General features: G+C 45.9%; 2 protein-coding genes across 3 annotated transcripts in view; both read left to right on the top strand.

Annotated features, from left to right (window-relative positions):
* Kdm3b (lysine demethylase 3B) overlaps nt 1-11,027 on the top strand; it is a 71,873-nt gene extending 60,846 nt beyond the window's left edge. Inside the window, exons 21-24 of the mRNA XM_020156092.2 lie at nt 2,366-2,505; nt 5,598-5,774; nt 6,774-6,908; nt 9,600-11,027. Of these exons, the coding sequence (XP_020011681.2) occupies nt 2,366-2,505; nt 5,598-5,774; nt 6,774-6,908; nt 9,600-9,680 (533 nt within the window). The 3' untranslated portion in view covers nt 9,681-11,027. The remainder of the gene's footprint in view (nt 1-2,365; nt 2,506-5,597; nt 5,775-6,773; nt 6,909-9,599) is intronic.
* A 2,074-nt stretch (nt 11,028-13,101) lies between these two features.
* On the top strand, nt 13,102-19,266 carry Reep2 (receptor accessory protein 2). Of its 2 annotated transcripts, none has more exons than XM_074076923.1 (8): nt 13,102-13,274; nt 15,049-15,121; nt 15,471-15,547; nt 16,822-16,942; nt 17,175-17,288; nt 17,643-17,784; nt 17,890-18,020; nt 18,103-19,266. In XM_074076923.1, exons 1-8 carry the CDS (start codon nt 13,243-13,245, stop codon nt 18,169-18,171), a joined length of 759 nt encoding a protein of 252 aa, XP_073933024.1. In that variant the 5' UTR covers nt 13,102-13,242; the 3' UTR covers nt 18,172-19,266. The 2 variants fall into 2 exon arrangements, with proteins under 2 accessions (XP_073933024.1, XP_073933023.1); XM_074076922.1 differs by having other exon boundaries at nt 13,106-13,274; nt 17,637-17,784.
* Nucleotides 19,267-20,997: the final 1,731 nt, after the last annotated feature.

The following is a 20,997-nucleotide window of genomic DNA, read 5'->3' as shown; positions in this document are numbered from 1 at the left end:
ATTAAAGAAGCTATGATTCTCATTGTATTAATAGCCAGTAGGGCTTGGATACGTTGGAGAGCAGCTAAAATCTCAGTGTTAAAATTAATGAGTTTATTTATGGAAGTTTTAGGGAAAATGAGACAATCTTTTAAAAGTAACTTAAGCCCAGAGGCAGAAGCTCACATCTGTCATCCTAGTTACTCAGGAGGCAGAAATCAGGAGGATTGTGGATGGGGCTAGGGCTCAAGTGGTAGAGTGGCTGACTAGCAAGTATGAGGCTATGAGTTCAAAACCCTAGTAACAGGCTGGTGGCATGGCTCAAGTGGTAGAGCACCTGCCTGGCAAGTGCAAGGCCCTGTGTTCAAATCCCAGTACAACAACAACAAAAAAAGACGGGTGCCATTGGATTTGGCTCGTGCCTGTAATCCTAGCTACTTGGAAAACTGAAATTGGGAGGATCAAGGTTTGAGGCCAGCTATAGCAAGTAGTTCACAAGACCCCATCTCTAAAATAACCAGAGCAAAATGTCCTGGAGTTGTGACTCAAGCAGTAAAGTGAATGCTTTGCAAGCACAAAGCCTGAGTTCAAACCCCAGTACCACCAAAAAAAAAAAAGAATTCACATATATTTTAATTTGTATCAGTGTGTCTCACCTGATGCTTTCATAGTCTTCAGACCTGGATGAAGATCATGTGTGTACTAAAGGCCAATATCCTGGTGCAGGGCATCATCCACTTCTAGCAAAAGGCAAATGGGCCAGTTGTGGTATTTGAACACATTACAAGATTGCCTAAAGACCAGCATGGATTCCACACCCATCAGTTTGGAGATAATACACAAGGTTATCCTAGTTGAGGTCCTCACTTCAATCTTCTATCCAAAAAACATGGTGGCCCCATGGGTCAAGAGAGGCATGTTGAGCTAGGTACCAGTGGTTCACACTGTAATCCTAGCTACTCAGGAGGATCACAGTTTGAGGCTAGCCCAGGCAAAAAGTGAGACCCTATTTCAAAAATACCCAACAACTAAATAAAAGGCTGGCAGAGTGGCTTAAGTGGTAGAGCATCTGCCTAGAAAGTATGAAGCCCTAAGTTCATACTCCAGTACTGTCAAAAAGAAAGAGAGAGAGAAAAAAACACATGTATGTAAATAGAAAAATGAGACATACTGAAACTATTCCAGGAATGAGGGGAGAGGGGACAAAGGAGAATGATGGAAGGGTGAATTCAAGTGTGATATATTTGATATATTATGACTTTTGTAAATGCCACAATGTATCCCTAGCACAGCAATAAAAAATAAATGAATGAATGAGAGAGAGAGAGAGAGAGAGGCATGTTAGAAACCTGGGCACTGTTACTGCTGACAAAGATGGTATGGATAGTGTGTCCATTGAAGATTCTCTGATAATTGGCTGGGTGCAGTGGCTGAAGCCTGTACTCAGTCCTAGCTACTAGGGAGGCAGAGATCTGGACAATCAAAATTTGAGGTTAGCCCAGGCAAAAAGATCATGAGACCGCCATCTCAACCAGCGGCTGAATGCAGTGGCTCATGCTTGTCATGCAGCTACACCCAGAAGCACAGATAGGAAGATCTTAATCCATGCTGGTTACGGCATAAAGCAAACAAAAATTCCATCATTGACTATACAGTGATGGTCATGGAAAACCAGGTGACTTGAGCAAAGGTGGAAACAATGAAAGTACAAAGATGGAGAATGCTAGAAGTCACTTAGCCTGTGGTATAATTGGGATCACCCAGTGAACATTCCCTACCATGTGATCTGTGCTCCAGTAACTCTTCTGTTACCACCCTACTTGCTATAGAAATTTAACCTGATAAACATTAAATACTATAATCTTTAAGAGAGAGACACAGCGATAGAAGGAAAGGAAAGGGAGAAAGAAACTATACCTCCAAAATAGTGGACTAGCAAGAGTGGCTCAAGTGGTAGAGCACCTGCCTAGCAAGTGTGAGGTTCTGATTTCAAGCCCTAGTACCACCAAAAAAAAGTCACCAGTGGGGCAGCTCACACCTGTAATCCTAGCTACTCAGGAGGCAGAGATCAGGAGGATCACAGTTCGAAGCTAGCCTGGGCAAATAGATCTCAAGACCCTGTCTCAAAAAACCCTTCACAAAAATAGGGCTGCTGGAGTGGCTCAAGATGAAGCTACTGAGTTCAAGCCCCAGTACTGCAAAGAGAAAAGGTTGAGTGTTGTTCATCCTGTGTGTAAGAATCTTAGATCAATATGAGTTTTGATTCTTTATAGTATTACTCCAGAAAGATAAAGACTAGACGCCAAACTTGTTTCACATTGTGCTTTTTTATTCAGAAGTACTAACATGACTGGTTACTTTGAAATTGTCATTTTGCTCTTTTCAGAGGTGCTCAAGACAATTGATGAAGGAGATGCTGATGAGGTGACAAAGCAAAGGATTCACGATGGAAAAGAGAAGCCAGGTGCTTTGTGGCACATCTATGCAGCCAAGGATGCAGAGAAGATCCGAGAACTACTCCGAAAGGTATGCCCCTACGTGGGCTGTGCTCCCCAATCAAAAGTTAAGGGTCTGGAGACTGAGATAGCTGTCTCAGGTCTCTCATGTGGAGTCTCTTGGTATTAAAGATCTATTGGCACCCTGTAATCCCAGTACCAAGGAGGCAGAGGCAGGAGGATCTCGAGTTCAAGTCTAGTCTGATCAACATAGCAAGACCCTGGTTTGTCTGTCTGTTTGTTTGTTTGTTTGTTTTTGGGGGGTGGGGGCAGTATGGCACTGGGGTTTGAACTTAGGGCCTCATGCTTGCTAGGCAGGTACTCTTACTGCTTGAGGCACTCCACCAGCTCTTTTTTTTGTGATGGGTTTTTTTCAAGATAGGGTCTTACAGACTATTTGCCAAGGGCTGGCTTTGAACCTCGATCCTCCTGATCTCTACTTCTTGGGTAGCTAGGATTATAGGCATAAACCATCAGTGCCCAGTGAGACCCTGTCTTAAAAAAACAAGGGCAGGAGATGTAACTCAGTGGTAGAACACTTGCTAGCATGTCCAAGGCCCTGGATTCAATCCTCAGCACCACAAGCAAAATAAAAACCCAAGTCAGATGCTGGTGACTCATACCTGTAATCCTAGCTACTCAGAAGGCAGAGAGGCAGAGATCTGGAGGATCAAGGTTCAAAGTCAGCCCTGGAAAGTAGTTAGACTTTATCTCGAAAAAATACCCAACTGAAAATGTCTGGCAGAATGGCTCAAGTGGTAAAGCACCTGCCTAGGAAGTGTGAGGCCCTGAGTTCAAACCACAGCAACACACACAGAAAAAAAAGACCTATTGGCCAAGGTATCATCTCATGTCAAAATGCCCAAATGGCCACACCTAGAAGGTATTAAGTAGAATAAAGCAGATACTAGAAGCTGCTGGAGTGACTCAAGTAGTAGAGTGCCTGCTTAGCATGTGTGAAAGCCTGAGTTCAAACCCCAGAACCACCAAAAAAAAAAAAATTAATTTTTTGTGTATTTATAGTAATTCTCCCTTATCAAGGGGTAATACATTCTAAGACCCCCAGTGAATATGCAAAACTGGGTAGTACCAAACTTTTTTTCTATACGTACATACCTGTGATAAAGTTTAACTTATAAATATGGTACATTGAGAGACTAATAACAGCAACTAATAATAAAAAAGAATAATTATAGCAATATACTATGATAAAAGTTACATGAATATAATCAGTCTTTCTTCCCCTCTTCTTCTCTCAAAATGTCTTCTTGTAATTTTATCTTTCCACTTAAAGGAAGCACTTCATTAATTAATATCATCATTCCTTTAGTACTTTGAGACCATTAAGTAAAATAGAGATTTCTTTTTTTTTTTTTTTTTCATTTTTCTTTTATTATTCATATGTGCATACAAGGCTTGGTTCATTTCTCCCCCCTGCCCCCACCCCCTCCCTTACCACCCACTCCGCCCCCTCCCTCTCCCCCCCCTCAATACCCAGCAGAAACTATTTTGCCCTTATTTCTAATTTTGTTGTAGAGAGAGTATAAGCAATAATAGGAAGGAACAAGGGTTTTTCCTGGTTGAGATAAGGATAGCTATACAGGGCATTGACTCACATTGATTTCCTGTGCGTGGGTGTTACCTTCTAGGTTAATTCTTTTTGATCTAACCTTTTCTCTAGTACCTGTTCCCCTTTTCCTATTGGCCTCAGTTGCTTTAAGGTATCTGCTTTAGTTTCTCTGCGTTAAGGGCAACAAATGCTAGCTAGTTTTTTAGGTGTCTTACCTATCCTCACCCCTCGCTTGTGTGCTCTCGCTTTTATCATGTGCTCATAGTCCAATCCCCTTGTTGTGTTTGCCCTTGATCTAATGTCCACATATGAGGGAGAACATACGATTTTTGGTCTTTTGAGCCAGGCTAACCTCACTCAGAATGATGTTCTCCAATTCCATCCATTTACCAGCGAATGATAACATTTCGTTCTTCTTCATGGCTGCATAGAATTCCATTGTGTATAGATACCACATTTTCTTAATCCATTCGTCAGTGGTGGGGCATCTTGGCTGTTTCCATAACTTGGCTATTGTGAATAGTGCCGCAATAAACATGGATGTGCAGGTGCCTCTGGAGTAACAGTCTTTTGGGTATATCCCCAAGAGTGGTATTGCTGGATCAAATGGTAGATCGATGTCCAGCTTTTTAAGTAACCTCCAAATTTTTTTCCAGAGTGGTTGTACTAGTCTACATTCCCACCAACAGTGTAAGAGGGTTCCTTTTTCCCCGCATCCTCGCCAACACCTGTTGTTGGTGGTGTTGCTGATGATGGCTATTCTAACAGGGGTGAGGTGGAATCTTAGCGTGTTTTTAATTTGCATTTCCTTTATTGCTAGAGATGGTGAGCATTTTTTCATGTGTTTTCTGGCCATTTGAATTTCTTCTTTTGAGAAAGTTCTGTTTAGTTCCCTTGCCCATTTCTTTATTGGTTCATTAGTTTTGGGAGAATTTAGTTTTTTAAGTTCCCTATATATTCTGGTTATCAGTCCTTTGTCTGATGTATAGTTGGCAAATATTTTCTCCCACTCTGTGGGTATTCTCTTCAGTTTAGAGGCCATTTCTTTTGATGAACAGAAGCTTTTTAGTTTTATGAGGTCCCATTTATCTATGCTATCTCTTAGTTGCTGTGCTGCTGGGGTTTCACTGAGAAAGTTCTTACCTATACCTACTAACTCCAGAGTATTTCCTACTCTTTCTTGTATCAACTTAAGAGTTTGGGGTCTGATATTAAGATCCTTGATCCATTTTGAGTTAATCTTGGTATAGGGAAAATAGAGATTTCTTGAGCACAAGTACTGTAATTCCTAAACAGTCAGTCTGAACTGAAACAGATTTTAGGTGGTTATCTGGGTTCTTTGGGCAATGGATGATTCATATCCAGGGTAGGACAGAGCTGGACAGTGCAAGATTTCATCATGGTAGTCATACCATACAATTTCTGGAATTTTCCATTTAGTATTTTTATACCATGATTAAGTAAGAGTAATTGAAATTGCACAAAGAAAAACTGTGGATAAAAAGAACTACTGTGTTAATTTTCCCATTTTTGCGTTTTGATCATGGCTTCAGGTTGGAGAAGAACAAGGCCAAGAGAATCCCCCTGATCATGACCCAATTCATGACCAAAGTTGGTACCTGGACCAGACCCTCCGGAAGCGACTCTATGAAGAGTATGGCGTGCAAGGCTGGGCCATTGTGCAGTTCTTAGGTGATGCTGTCTTCATACCTGCTGGAGCCCCACACCAGGTAGAATACAAGTGGAGTTTTGGCTCCACAGCTCCATGGGCTTCCTTACTTCTACTTCTCTTTTTATTCTGGCAAGAAATATAAATACAAGATTAGACTAATTGCTCCTATACCATAACTTACTATTTTGTCTTTTAATTTTCTTCCTTGTAATTTTAAGTGTTTGTTTAAATATTTTTTAAGCAATGCAGACTATTAAAGAAAAAGTGAGGACTGGGGATATGGCTCAAGTGATAGACTACCTGCCTAGCAATCGCAGGGTCCTAAGTTCAAAGCGCAGTAACACACCAAAGACAAAAAAAGGGAAAGCCCCATTTCAGCTACCATTTCAATCCCCTCAGCCCCCCTTCCCAATCTCGTTTTCTTCTCTTGAGGAAGTTTGCTGTTAAACATTTGTTACATATTTTTCTATGTCATTTTTCTGTGAAAATATTAACTTTTTCTTTTTTTGGCAATGCTGAGGTTAAACTTGGGGCCTTGAACTTGCTAGGCAGGTGCTCTACCACCTGCCTCCACACCTCCAACCCATAACATTTTTATTTTTAAATTTATACACATGTTGTTTCTGTATCTGTTATAAAAATGGAAAGCTAGGCATGGTGTTATGCACCTATAATCCCAGCTACTCAGGAAGCTGAGGCAAGAGGATTGCTTGAACCCAGGAATTCAAGGCCTACCTGGGTAACATAGCAAGTCTCCAAAAAAACAAAAAGGCCAAGAGTGGTTGTTGATGCCTATAATCCCAGCTACTTGGGAGGCAGAAGTAAGAGGATCACAGTCTTAAGACCAGCCTCGGCAAAAGCCTGAGACCCTATTTGAAAAACAAACTAAAAACAAAAGGACTGAGGGTGTTTCTCAAGTGATAGAGCACTTGCCAAGCAAGCAGGAGGTCCTGAGTTCAATCCCCAGAACCACAAAAAAGAAAAAGAAAGAAAAGACTATTACTTGGTTTGTTTTACTATTGTGGGAATTTCATCTCTGTATTTTCCCCTACCTCAGGTTCACAATCTATATAGCTGCATAAAAGTAGCAGAAGACTTTGTATCTCCAGAACACGTGAAGCACTGTTTCCGCCTGACTCAGGAATTCAGGCATCTCTCCAACACTCATACCAATCATGAGGATAAACTGCAGGTAAATAACTCCTCGTCTGCCTCCCACTGTTTTCTCATCTTATTCCACATACATACACAGAAGACACATTGTCCTCTCCAAGGGTATTCTCTGGACATCTAACTGGAAGAAGAAACCATGTCTGAACACATGGAGTCTTTCTTTCAGAATGTTTAGCTAATCCTTTTCAGTAGTGTTTAGAGAGCACTCATCTTTTCACATAACCATTTCCAGCATAACATTCTATTTCTCTGCCCTTGAGAGATACAGTGTTTTTTTTTTTTTTTCTTTTCTTTTTTAGTGTTGGTAATGAACTAGACTCACCTCCCTGGTCAGAAGGGAAATATAGCAGTGTGTTCTAAGGTTTCCAAGAAGTGGTATGGCCCTGAAGCTGCTCCTCATAGCAAATATCTGTGAATTTTTTTTTTTAAATGATAGTATAGTCCTTGAACTCGGGACCCTGGGCTTGCTAGGCGGGTACTCTACCACTTGAGCCACACCCAGAGCTGCCAGACTCAGTTGTTTAGAGCCCTCCTAAGGATAGTCCATGTCCCTAAGAACTGTATTTGCAAGGATAAAGATTGTTTTTCATTTGTGGAGCCAAGATACACATTCACATTTCCTCTATTAAAATGGATTGGAATTTTAAGGTCAGAATTTTATTAATACATGTGATCACTTTAGTGGCATAAAAAGAATAAACACATGCTGGGGACATGGGTGAGTGGTAGAGAGCTTACCTGGCATAGTATATTATGAGGCCATTGGTTCGATTCCCAGCATCACAAAAATATTTTTTAAAAGAATAAAGAATAGGGGAGCAGGATTCTGTATGCAGAACTTCATCAGTTTAAATACACATTCTCCTGGCCTTTCATTATGGCCTCTTTTCTTCTGCCATTGCTTGTTTCAGGTGTGGCATCTTTGGTTGGTGACAAATCAGGTTGGAGGAGATTTTTCTTAATTACTTAGTAGATTCAGTTACCATCATCCCTGAACCTGATCTGCTTTTTCTTTTTAAAATCTGAAACATTTCAAACGTAAAGTTCTTATACGGAAATATTCACATTAGTATTATAGATACAACACAAATATTCAGGCACACATATTTCAGACCCCACCTCCTTCTGGTCTTTACTTATAGCATGCCATATTATCCATAAGCTCCTTCCTGACCATCCTGTTTAGAATAACATCAGCTCCTGCTCTAGCACACCCAATCCCCTTTTACTGCTTTATTTTCCTTTAATATTTTTTGCCATCTGACATACTATATACTTTTTTTCACTTGTCGCTACCCCCTAATAGAATGTAAGCTATTTAAGCTCTATGAAGGTAAGAATTTCACTATTTTATTCACTGTTCTCCTTAGAATAAGACACTCAGTAAATATTTGTTAAAGTAATAGAAAAAAATTAATAGAGACTAGCATAAAGGGTCATGTGTGCTGATCACAAAGTCATCCTTTTGTTTTATGAAACATCATATACATACATATACAATATCTATACTCACATATACAACAACTACATTATTGAAGCTCCCATGTGTCTTTCCCTTTTCTGTTTCTCCACTTTTCCCTCCCTAAAAATAATTACATTCTTCATGTCAGTTCTTTTAAAAAGTTGTCTTTAACCTGTTTATTTTAATAACTTTATTTATTTAATTTTCTTTGTTGTTGATGATATAGTGGGACTCAGGGCTCATGCTTGCTAGGCAGGCACTCTGCCATCCATATTTTGTGTTGGATATTTTCAAGATAGGATCTCAAGAACTATTTGCCCAGACTAGCTTTGAACCAAGATCCTCCTGATGTCTGCCTTCCAAGTAGCTAGGATTACAGACTGAGCCACTATGCCCAGCTAATAACGTACATATTCCAAACTCACACGTAATATTTTGTTCCTTTTAGACAAATTAGAAAATATATATAAGCAGAGGGGAAAATATCCTTACCTTCCAGTTTATTGCATCCTTATTAGCTATAGGACCTCAGGCAAAGTTTTTTGTTGTTGTTGTTACTGTTTTTTGAGACAGTGTTTATGTATCCCAGCCTCCTGAGTGCAGGGATGTAAGCATGTGCCGCCACCACACCCGAGTTCAGGCAAGATTCTTAACCATTGAACCTTGATTTCCTCAGTTTCTTATCTGTAAAATGGGAATAATAATAGACCCTACTTTATGTGACAAAGAATAAGCCTAGCACAATTGACTCACACCTGTAATCCTAGCCAGTCAAGAAACAGAAATCAGGAGGATCACAGTTCAAGGCCTGACAAACAGCAAGACCCTATCTCAAAATACCCAATACATAAAAGGGCTGCTGGAGTATCTCAAGTGGTAGGGCACCTGCCTAGCAAGGTGAGACCCTGAGACCCTGGGTTCAAACCCTGGTACCACAAAAAAAAAAAATAATAATAATAATTAAATGAAAGTCCACATAAATAGCTTAATAACAGTGCCCAGCACATTATATGCACATAGATGATAGCAATTGTATAGCCTTTTAAATGATTTCATCATTCTTTCATAAATGTAACCCTAATATCCTACATAACTTGTAAATCATTGTGGGGATTGATTTGAGAAGCTCAGTCATTGTTGAGGTTTCCTCATTAGCCAGTAGGCCTAGAGTCAAGGTAGAAAATACATTTGTATTTGTGGAACACAGCATGGAGCTGCCACGAACTGACATTGTTGCTTGTTCTCCAGGTGAAGAACATCATTTACCATGCAGTGAAAGATGCTGTTGGCACCCTCAAGGCTCATGAGTCCAAACTGGCAAGGTCTTAGGCACAGAGAAATCCAAGCTCTCCTGTGAAGCTGGTCTTTCACTCACAACACTTACAGGGAACGACAGGGTTCTCTGCAGGAGCAGAAGCCCTTTATCCGGATCCAGTGTGGTCAGTATTACAAACTCTCCAGCCACTCTTTCTACGCTGCCTCAACACTGAAGGTTGACACAGGAAAGTCGTACTGTTCACACACATAGTTTCAGACTCTAAGCCGAGGGTGCCACATCTCCATCCCGTGGCCTTTTGGGAATCCAGATTACTGAAGATCGCTGGGCTTTCTTGCACATTCTCCTAGTTTGAGATTATGGAAAGTAGGAATATGGGAACCCCTTTCTTTTGTGTTCCTCTTGTGCCTGCTTAAGTGGGAATGTGTTTGGAGATAGAGGAAATTATATAACTGGTACAAGTAGGGGTGATTGCTTAAATATGCCTGGTAGAAGCCTGACAGTGTGTCTGCACGTGACCTCTGACATGGCCCATCCCAGGATATGGGGTGCAGCCATTCCCCACTCTCTCCCTTGAACACTGGAGTCTTGCAGGACCCAGGGAGAGCCCAGTGCTTTTTCCAGGAGGCTCCAGGATTAGGAAACGTGTGTATTTAGTGAAAAATAGGTTTGTAGTGAAATAGTTCCTATTTCATGAAAGTAGATATTTTTAGAATTTTTGAAATATCACAATTGTTTTCCTGGATTATGAAGAAAGGCACATTACATTTAGTCTTCCTTTCAATAAAACTATTTGAAAAAATACGATTTTTAGAATCAGCTGCCCAGTATAGCACAAAATCAGCCAAAGCAGAATTTAGAAAAATTGGCTTTTTAGGATTCTTTTAGTTTTTCCCTCTCCCTCTCAGTTTTATCTTGAGGGAACAGTCACCTGAGAAAGAACATTGTCGTGTCTGAGCTGTGCTGTGTTCCCTGTGTGTGCACACACTGGTGACTCCAGGAACCATTTTCAGCTATTACCAGCGTTCCCTTGGGACTCCTTGTACATTTCCAAATCTGATGGAAAGTTTGATTTCCAACATGAGATTTTTTTGTTTGTTTGTTTTTTGGAGTTTTGTCCAGAAATATTTTCAGCAAAACTTTCCAACTCAGTGAAGTTTTTATTAAGAAGCTATTTGAAAATGATGGAACTCATTGGCCCACAGGTACATTGGGAAATGTATCTCTTTCCAGCTGTACTGTAGTGCCCTGCAGGCTTGTTTATATGTTCACAGTTACTTTTTTTTTTTTTTAAATAAAAGTCATTTACTGTAGAATACTTTTAATTTTACTTTCTGTATTTTAATTTTGTTGAAGGGCTGATTGGGATTTCCATGTTCTTATTAAAAATCTAACAAATTGTTCAGAGTGGACTAAATTCTTCCTGTGCCAACAAATCTTCTAAATTCAAGATCACATTAAGAGCTGGGTTAGAGGTGGGAGATTCATTTTCAAGTCTTCATTATTGTGCTGCACCTGATCATTATTCTGTTTCCTGAATTGTGCCCAGTTGGGAGAAAGGAGAGTGCCAGGTTGAGGTCACTGGTTTTGGGGGGTGAAGGCAACGAACTACATGAGTTGATAGGTGGAAAGGTGGGTTTTCCCAGTTTACACTCTGTGAATGGAGTGGAAGAAGGGGGATCTTCCTTCTGAGGGCAGAGTGTGCAGCCTGAACAAGATTTTGAGCAGTTATTGGGATTCCTCAATGCAGGAGGTCTGGATGCCTATATGTAAAACATATGACCCTAGATCTCAAAGATGGTGGGGAAAGGCCCAACTGAAACTTTTGGGGGGAGAACAGTAGTACTGGAGTTTGAACTCAGGGCCTTGCACATGCCAGGCAGATAGTCTATCGCTTGAGCAACATCCCCAACCCGTTTGCTTTTCTTATTTTTTAAATAGGATCTTGTTTTTATGCCCTGTGTAGCTGGGATGAGACTACTGCACCTGGCATTTTGTCGGTTGAGATGGGTTCGCTAGGACTTTTTTCCAGGGCTGCCCTTGAACATCCATCCTTCAGATCTCTGCCTCCCAAATAGCTAGAGTTACAGGTATGCGCCACTGCACCTGGCTGGGATTTGTTTTTAAAGTGTCTCGAAGGGTGAGAACAGACTGCATTCCAATTAAAAGAGACCTTTTGGAGAAGAAGTTGTAAAGTATAGCAAGAGTGGTCATCAGAGGCTGCTTTTCTGGAATCTGTTGGAAAATACCTTCCAAAGCATTTGAACCTGGAAATATAATTATCAGATTGGAAATAGAGGCCTGGGATATAGCTTGGTGGTAGAGCGCTTGCCTAGCATGCGTGAGTTCCTGGGTTCGATCCCAGCACCAAAAAAGAAAAGACCAAAAAAAAAATAATAAGAGAGATTGGAAATAGACCATTGTGTGGTTTGAATAAAACCACAACTCTTTGAAATACAGAACTCTAAAATATGTCTCTTTACTCTGGATGGGCTGGGTTGATGCTCTGTTCACCAGGAGTACACCTCCACTTAAAGAGTAGAGGAATGTAGAAGCTTTAAAATGGGACAAAAAAGGAGAACAATTGGGGAGGGGATGCTTTGGAATTTAGTTGCTTTGGTGAAAGTCAGGAGGCAGGCTAGCCTACATTCTGGATATAAATGTCTTCAGAATTAGGACATCCACTGCCACTGGTATTTGCTGATGGGAGTGCAACTAGAGCCCCAGGCTTATGATTGACCTGGGTCCAGGTCCCTCTCCTAGCCCCTCTGTTTGAAATGAAATCTCTACAGCTCTGTTCCCCTCAAAGCTTACTGAAAAAAAGCAGATGAGATGCACCAACTGGGGATTGGTGATTGCAGAGTAGGGATAGGATGAGCAGGTGCGGCTGTACCTGACCTCAGGAGCTCAGGTGGATGTCCATAGGGTGTATAGTTTGTTAGTCAGCAGTTGGGGGATGTAGCCTGTTTAAAGTAGACTTCCTGAGTTCACATCATAGCAGCATAATTTAGTGGTTTTTTTAACCCTTAGCAAATTAAACCTCCCTAAACTTATCATGTCCTTATCTTCAAAATGAGAATAATTATAACTTCTGCCTTATAGTGCGGTCGTCAGGATTCAATGAAATAATGCATGGGAAGCGCAAGGGCTTGTTCACAATAAGTCAATATTGTTTATTATATTAAAATAATCCTCGTGCGATATTTTAAGTCTTCAGTCTGACGGGGGCAGGGCAAGAGCTGGGCTGGGGCTAATGTCGGGATGAAACCAAAAAGACTCTTCAGGACCTCAACCCGCAGCTCGAAGCCCAAGAAAGGTGAATAAGCGACCAGAGGAAGGCCAGGCGCTGAGGGTGAAGGCGCATGCCCAAGCACAGCAGGTGCTGGGGGGCGCGCCGCCGCGACGGCCTCCCCTTTAAGAGCCGCCACCGCCCACGGCCAGCCGCTGCGGCAGGACCTCCCCTTTAACGGCGGCGGCTCCGCGCTCCGCTGCCCCCGCGGCGGCTGCTGCTGCTACCGCAGCTCTTGCTGCCCCTGCTGCGGCGGCCGCTGGGCCTCGGGCAGCTGCATCCTCGGCCGGGCCAGGTTCCCGCCCGGCGCAGCACCCGGCCCCGCCATGGTGTCCTGGATCATCTCTCGCCTGGTGGTGTGAGTGCGGAGGAGGCGGTGGGGCGCGCCCCGGTGGGGGGTGACGAGGACCACGATGGAGGGCGGGGGTATTAAAGCCCGGGATGCACTCAGGGGCTCCAGGCAGCAATCACCTACAGGCACATCATGCCTATCTGTGGTCCCCAGAGACAGAAATATGGGACCCATGACTGGAAGGGGGAACACTAGGGGAACATGGCAGACCCATCTTCCCAGGGACCCCACCCACATTATTAATAACCCCGTTTATTCTTAATTGCCCTGCTCCAGCACCTCCCCATCCTAGAGGCTGAGCAGTGCCTGATTTATAAGGGGAGGCAAGCGTGTCCCCTCCCCCACCTAGCAGATCTGGGAGGGAAGAGCCCATTAGAACAGGCACCCACACACACACCTCTCCCTGGGAAAAGAGGTTAAAAGAGAGTGGGGAGCAAGGCCTGACTTCATCATTTCCTAGCTCAGAGCCTGGTCCACTCCCTTGGCCTCCACAGAGGGCTCAGGCCCTCCTCCTGCTTCCACTGTCAGGAGACTGAGGATGAGGACACCTGCCCTAAGACCCCCAGGAAGGAAGCCTAGGCATCTGGAAGCAATAGATGCTGGGAGGACACAGTGTGGGAGGTAACTGGGAAAGGCTGTGTATGCTCAGCCTGGGACTGTGAAAGCCACTGCAGGGGAGAACGTTTGGTGGCCTTCATTCCCTGCTGCCAGTTATATTTTAAAGCCATGTCCCTGGCACCTCCTCCAAGTTCCAGGAGTGAACACCCCCCGCCCCAACACACACACAACCCCAGACTTTGTCCTTGGGGTTTCTGCTGGCTCTCCATCTGCACTGGCCAGTTTGGAAGTGTTTGCTGCTCCCACCAGGCAGCACCCACCTATTGTCAAGGTCAGGGCCTGATGGACTCCTGGTGGGCTTTAGAGCTTCCTTTGCTTTTGCTTAGGACTCTGCCCCTTGGCCTCCACTTGGGAATTAACATCTCAGCAGCCTTACCCTGCTGCCTTCTTATTCAGTGTTCTTGTGTCCTGGTTTTCCTTAGACCCACAAGAGTCTCCTCTTCCCACCCCACCCTAGAGGGAGTCTAGGGTGTGGTCATCAGGATGACTGCTTTCTGGCCTGGGCAACTCCCTAAGGGGCATCCAGCCTCTTCCTCCCCTACCTGTGTCCTGACTGTGGTCTGTAATGGATCACTAACCAGGACCTTGAGCCCAGGGCCTTCTCCTAATCTTAGTCCTGGGAGAATAAATTTATTTGCCCCTACCAGGGCCTCCTGCCCCTTTGCTTACTGGTCTCCAGAGCCACAGTAGTGCTCTGATTGCCTGGTCCATTTGCCACCTCTGTTAGGTGGTATCAGGGTCTCTTGTAGAGATGGCCCTACCCAGCCTGGCTCTGAGATACGGAGGAGGGTTGAAGAGGCATGAGACTAAGAAGGAAGACACCCCATGGAAGTGACCAGACCCCCACTCCCCATGACAGGCTTGTACATAGCCAAGGATCATGGCTGAAGGAACCACATTGGACCCTCTGGCCTGAATTTTTCTATATGTCAAAGGCTAGGGAAGTGAACAGTGGAGGGGAGACAGCCATCACCCTCGCTAACTGAGGACCCCATGCATGGGTATCTCCTAAGTCTTGACTGCTTTGGCCTGAACCCCTGACCAGAGTTTATCAGTTTAGCTGCTGTGGCTCTCTGGAGTTCTGTCCCTTCTCCCCTTACCTACTCGGGCTGATGCAGAGCTAGGAGGGGGAGGGGCCCTGTAACCATTCCTGCCTCCCTAGGCTCATCTTTGGCACCCTATATCCAGCCTATTCTTCCTACAAGGCCGTGAAGACCAAAAACGTGAAGGAATATGTGAGTGGATGACCTATATCCCCTACCCAACCCACATTGGCTGAGATGGGGAGGGCAATGGTAACAATACAGACACAGGTGACTTTGTGCCACACTGTCAGCCATTAATAAGACCCTGGGCAAAGGAGGTTTTGGGGTGTTTCCTTCCCCCAGCCTTGGTGTGATTCACAAAATTGCGATCCTGGCTATCCCTCCCCTGCCTCTACGCCCAGTATCTCCAGGGTGATCAGAGGCAGAGATAGGATCCTGGGTTTCCAGTTCTGATATGAGGATCTGGTAGTCTGGGGATTCTGGGTGTCTGTGGCCCTCAGTCCTAGGCCCCAGTAAGTGCTGCCTTTTGTCCCCTCAGGTGAAATGGATGATGTACTGGATCGTCTTTGCCTTCTTCACCACGGCTGAGACACTTACCGATATCATACTGTCCTGGTGAGGCCCAGTATCCCTTCCCTGAATCTAAGGGCCCAAGCCTCTCCCTTTCTGTAACCAGACAGAAAATTGAGTCCCAGGTTAAAGTTTCCTTGACTCCTGACACTTCCTCTGGATCCTTCAGTTCCTCTCCGTGCCAGACTTCAGCAGAATGAGGACAGATATAAACCCCACATTTGTTCTGGTAGCAGCCAAAGCACCCCAATAGAATTCAGGGAACCTGCTTCTGCCATACTTACTGTGGCCATAGCCAGGTCTACACTTTCTTAAGGTCTCAGCTTCTCTTATCATTGAAATAATGTCCTACAGTTATTGGATGCTTGCATTTCCATGGCAGGCACTATTAAACTACGTGTGTAGGAGCACATTGAGGACAGGGAATATGTCTGAATCATCTGCGTATTCACAGTAGGAGCTGAAAAATGTTCACTGAATGAGCAAATGCCTTTTGGAAGACTTATACCATAGTACACTGGAAGTCAAGAGAAGAGTTTTACCAAGGGATGGAAGACAAAAGATCCTTGCATTTGTAGATAAAGCCCTTGTATTTGAGAGCAACAGTTTTAGCAGAGGAAGGTGATTAAAGATTGAAGGTAGTGAGTCTAGATTCCCATGACACAAGTGAAGAAGAGAGCTTTGATGAGGATTTTGTGAGAACCTAGGAGACCTGAAGGAGTTTGTAGCCTGAGCAGAGGAATAGAGAGCAGTCCTTCAAAGCAAGGGGTGCTAGTTACAGTGGTGTGCACCTGTAGTCCCAGCTACTCAAAAGGCTGAAGCAGGAGGATCATTTGAGCCATGGAGTTCAAGACCAGCCTAGACAATATAGTGAGACTCCATCTCAAAATAAATTGTTACTTAAAAAAAAATTGAGAGGGCATATCATGGCAGCAAGGATTGGGATCCAGAGCCCATCCAACTCCGCTTCATCGAGAGAAAGCAAGGAAAGAATGGGGTGAGAAGAAACAATGGACCTTGAAGGATAGGGAGCTTGCCTTGATCTTGACCCCAGGGTAGAGGAATGGGGGTGTTCTTTAGGAGTGAGGGGGCTGGGATGTGAACAGAAGGGAGCAAGTAGAGCCACTGCCAGGGGAAATTTCTTCCAGGGACACTTCTTACCTTCCACCTGAAGTCTCTGCTGAGCCCGAGAGCCTTGTGGAGACCCTAGGGCACCAAGGGGTGGGGAGTTGTCCAGGGCCAAGCCGGGGGTCAATGTTGCTGAACCCAGAACACCCAACTCTCTGCCCTGTGCTCTGTGCTTACCTCTATCCCAACAGGTTCCCCTTCTACTTTGAGCTCAAGATCGCTTTTGTGATATGGCTGCTGTCCCCTTACACCAAAGGTTCCAGTGTGCTCTACCGCAAGTTTGTGCACCCAACACTGTCCAACAAGGAGAAGGTTTGCTCCCACTCTGAGCTCTCTTCCCAGCCTGCCCCGGCCAAGGCAGCCCCATACCTGCAGCCATATGCTCCTGACTCTCCCTGTGGGTGCTCAGAGTCCAGAGTGACCTGGCAGGGTTCTGGTCACCTGGAGCAGGTAGTACCTTTGTGTAGGTGTGAACCAAGATCAAATAGGGCGTTGACTACAGCCCCCACCTCTCACCTCATCCTTCTTCCCCTCCCTCACTCAGGAAATTGATGAGTACATCACGCAAGCCCGAGACAAGAGTTATGAGACCATGATGAGGGTGGGCAAGAGGGGCCTGAACCTGGCTGCCAATGCCGCGGTCACAGCTGCTGCCAAGGTGAGATGAGGGCAGGCCCAGACTTCCAGAGCCCCCACCTTGTTCATCTTGTGCCCCTGGCTACGCCTCTTGGGGGTCCGCCTTGTCCTCAGGGCCATGGAGGCTTCAGGCTTGTGCAGCTTGGGGATCCTATGCTGGTTCTGCCACTCTCCAGTCACTTCCACTGCCTGACCAGTTTTCTCAGCTGACCAATGAGAAAGTCTGGTCCCTGCCTCTCAGCCCTTTGCAGGCCTGGATGAGGGCAGTGGGGAAAGCACTGCTCACGGGGGCAGCTGTCAGCACCATGGTGACCTCTCTCTCCACCCCGCCCCTTCCCTTGGCTCTCTCGGTGCGTGGTGGTGACCCTAGGGCCAGGGGGTGCTGTCAGAGAAACTCCGGAGCTTCAGCATGCAGGACCTGACCCTCATCCGGGATGAGGATGCATTGCCTCTGCAGGGGACTGATAGCCGCCTCCGACCTGGCCCTGGTGGCCTCCTAGACACCATTGAGGACTTAGGTACAGGCAAGGACCCAGGGCTAAGGGAGAGGCATGGCACAGGATTGAAGAGGCCATGTGAAAGAGGTCCCGGGATCCCTGTTCTTCTTTTCTCCCCTCAACCAGGAGATGAGTCTGCCCTAAGTTTAAGGTCTAGCACAAACCAGGCAGATCCCCGGACAGAAACCTCAGAGGATGACATGGGAGACAAGGCCCCCAAGAGGACCAAATCCATCAAAAAGGTGCCCAAAGCTGAGGTGAGAGCATGGGCCAGAGCTTGGGGAAATGGGGGTGAGGTGGTGGTGTCACCAGGTGAGTCCTATCTTTCTCCCTCCATAGCCACTGGCTTCCAAGACACTGAAGGCCCGGCCCAAGAAGAAGAGCTCTGCTGGGGGTGACTCAGCTTGAGGTTCTCATCCCCCAGGTTATGGAGTGAGGAGGAAACCCCAAGAAGGGCCCTAGCCCCAGCCCTTGCTCCACACTGTGCCATTAGCCCAGGTGTCTCAGGCCTTGCCCCCCCCACCCCCTGCCCAGCGCTGTTGCCAGGGCCTACCCAGTGGCTGTTCCTCTGGAGGAGACTTGGAAAAGAAAACAGAGGCTCAGTTGTGGGGGTTGAGGCTGACCTAGAGACTGACAGCCCCCAAGGAGGGCTCTTCTCCCTGCTGCAGCTCCACCCCGCCCATCCAGTGCCTTGATGAAGACAGCCGCCATCCCCTTCTCTGAGACCTCACTGCTCTCCCTAGGAGGCGGCAGGAGGGGGTCAGGGACACAGCCCTGACAGACCGGAGGGGCCAGAAGGCACCTAAAGAAAAGAAACAAATGGGGCAGGCCTCAGGGAACCTGTGTGAGGCCTCTAGATACAGCTGTGAGTGGAGGACATGGGGTTTAAATAACCAGGATTGCCCTGCCATAGCTGTAGCTGGTAGGGCTGTGTGCTATGTGTCTGCCCTAAAAAACAGGTGAGGTTCCAGGGGTGTGTGTGAGAGTATGTGTTTATCTTACTGGGTATGGGATTGAAGGAAGTTGAGTAAAGGCCTCTCTCCCCAGTGGCCACCTCCTCCTACCCTCGGCCCTGGTCTTTCCCATTCTTGACCCTTCCCAGTAGTCTCTGGGCCTCAGAGGACCCAGTCCATGACAGAATGGAGCTTTAGGGGACCTCTCACCTCCCCCTCTATCACTGATCCCTTTCACCTCACCCATTCCTGCCCTGCTCCTGCTCTATTCCTTGGGGCCAATTGTAGAGGCCCTGCTGAGCTGGCTTCTTTCCTCTCTCCCTGGGGGCCCCCTCCCTTCCCGCAGGGTCCCCCTCCTGTGCCAAGCAAATCCCTGTCAGAGCCAGCTTAGGCCCCACACTATTCTTGCCCCACTTCTGCCATGACTTCAGACAGGCCAGGAGGAAGCTGTGAAGAAAGAGAAATGCAAGAGCCCAGGAACTCCCAATTCCTTGGTGCCCATTGGACCTTTGGCACTGGATGAGCCAATAAACCAAACTCTGGCACCTTCCTTATTGCAGTCTCTGCGTTTTTCTTGCCCCATCCAGTTCATAGGTAGAAAAGACCCCAAGTGAGAAGCAGGGCCCTGCTGTGAGGGGGAGGAGAAGAAAGGCTGGACTGTGAGTCACAGGAGCTCTGATCTCCAGGGAAGAGACAGGCAGCCTTAAGTTAGTTCATCTGGGAAAATGGCTTGGGGCTTCACGATAAAGTCGGGTACTAAGGAGCCCCAACCCCCAAGAGATCTTGCCCCTCAGAATCCTACCCAGGGACCCTACTGAGGTACCTAGGGAAAAGGAGGGGATAGAAGGCTGCTGGGGAGAGCTGGAGATGGGCGGGGGCCAGGGGAGGTCCTACAGACCAAAAACTGCTGGAGGAGAGAGTCATAGGCCCTGAAGTGGTTGAGAGAAGAGGCAGAAAAGAGAAAACTAAGCAGCTGTGGAAGAACCAGCCCCACGGGTCTTGGTGAGTGGGGGTGAGGGGGTAGAGCAAGACACCTGGGCATAACCCAGTGTGGCACCAGGAAAGAAAGGGGTGGATCCCTGAACTGCTGGGTTGAGTTGGAGGAGAGGAGGAGAGGGAGGCAGCAGGGCATAGGAAGTGCACTTGACTGAAGATAAGACCCTGGAAGGCCAGAACCCAGGAGAAGAAAGGGTGGCATAGGAGCAGAGGCAGCAACGGAAAAGAGATTAACAAAAGAAAAGAGAGGAGAGTGAGGGAGAAGGGAGCAGAGAAATAGCCTTGTGGAAGGAAAATGGAGGAAGCAGAGCATGGGCTGGGGTAGAGGATATAAGTAATGACCTAGACCCAAACTCTACACCTCATTTTGACAAAATGCCCCTATGCCAGGCTTTCTTCCCTCTTCCTGGCATCACAGGGCATGTCTGTCTGCCACACTTGATCCTAGCTACTAAAAACCTCTTAAACTAAGGTCAGAGTAAAGCCAGAATGCGAGGTCTCTTTTGTCTGCCCTGGAATCGTCTAGTCAGCCAGCTTTCTGAAGGCCATCCCTTTCACCAGTGGCCCCTGAAGAATCTGGTCCCTTTATCAGAAAGGAGAGGAAGGCCAGGTGCCAGTGACTCACACATGCAATCCTACCTACTGGGGAGGCTGAGATGAGGACTGTTGTTCAAGGCCAGTCCAGGCAAATAGTTCAAAAGATCCCATCTCCAAAAATAACCAGAACAAAATGGACTAGAGGTGTGGCTCAAACAGTAGAATGCCTGTTTTTCAAGTACCTGATTTGCAAGCACAAAACCCCGAGTCCAAACCCCATCCCCACAGAAAAAAAAAAAAAAAAGGAGAGAAGGTACCAGGGTAGCAAATTCAAGGAAGAGACTCATTCATCATAGAAGATTCCCCAGATGGGCTAGTGGAATGGCTCAAGTGGTAGAGCGCCTGCCTAGTAAGCATGAAGCCCTAAGTTCAAAACCCAGTACTGCCAAAAAAAGAAAAGGAAAAACAAGATCCCCAGAGAGTAAAATGCTAGGAGAGTCCCATGCTAGGAGCTACCATATGGCAGGAAACCAGGGTAGGTTCTCTTTAAATTTCATTTGCAGCATATCTCTCTCTCTCTCTCTCTCTCTCTCTCTTTCTCTCTCTCTCTCTCTCTCTCTCTCTCTCTCTCTCTCTCTCTCTCACACACACACACACACACACACGTACACAGGTACATGTTTGTACCCACAATGACTGGTGGCTAAGGAGGTCACTGCCAGATTCTGTATTGCCAGGCTCTCTATAC

This window comes from Castor canadensis, chromosome 6 (genome assembly GCF_047511655.1).
Source record: "Castor canadensis chromosome 6, mCasCan1.hap1v2, whole genome shotgun sequence".
NCBI classification, from domain to species: Eukaryota; Metazoa; Chordata; class Mammalia; order Rodentia; family Castoridae; genus Castor; species Castor canadensis.
The sequence above is the reverse complement of the archived record's forward strand: the minus strand, read 5'-3'. Positions and strand labels throughout refer to the sequence as shown.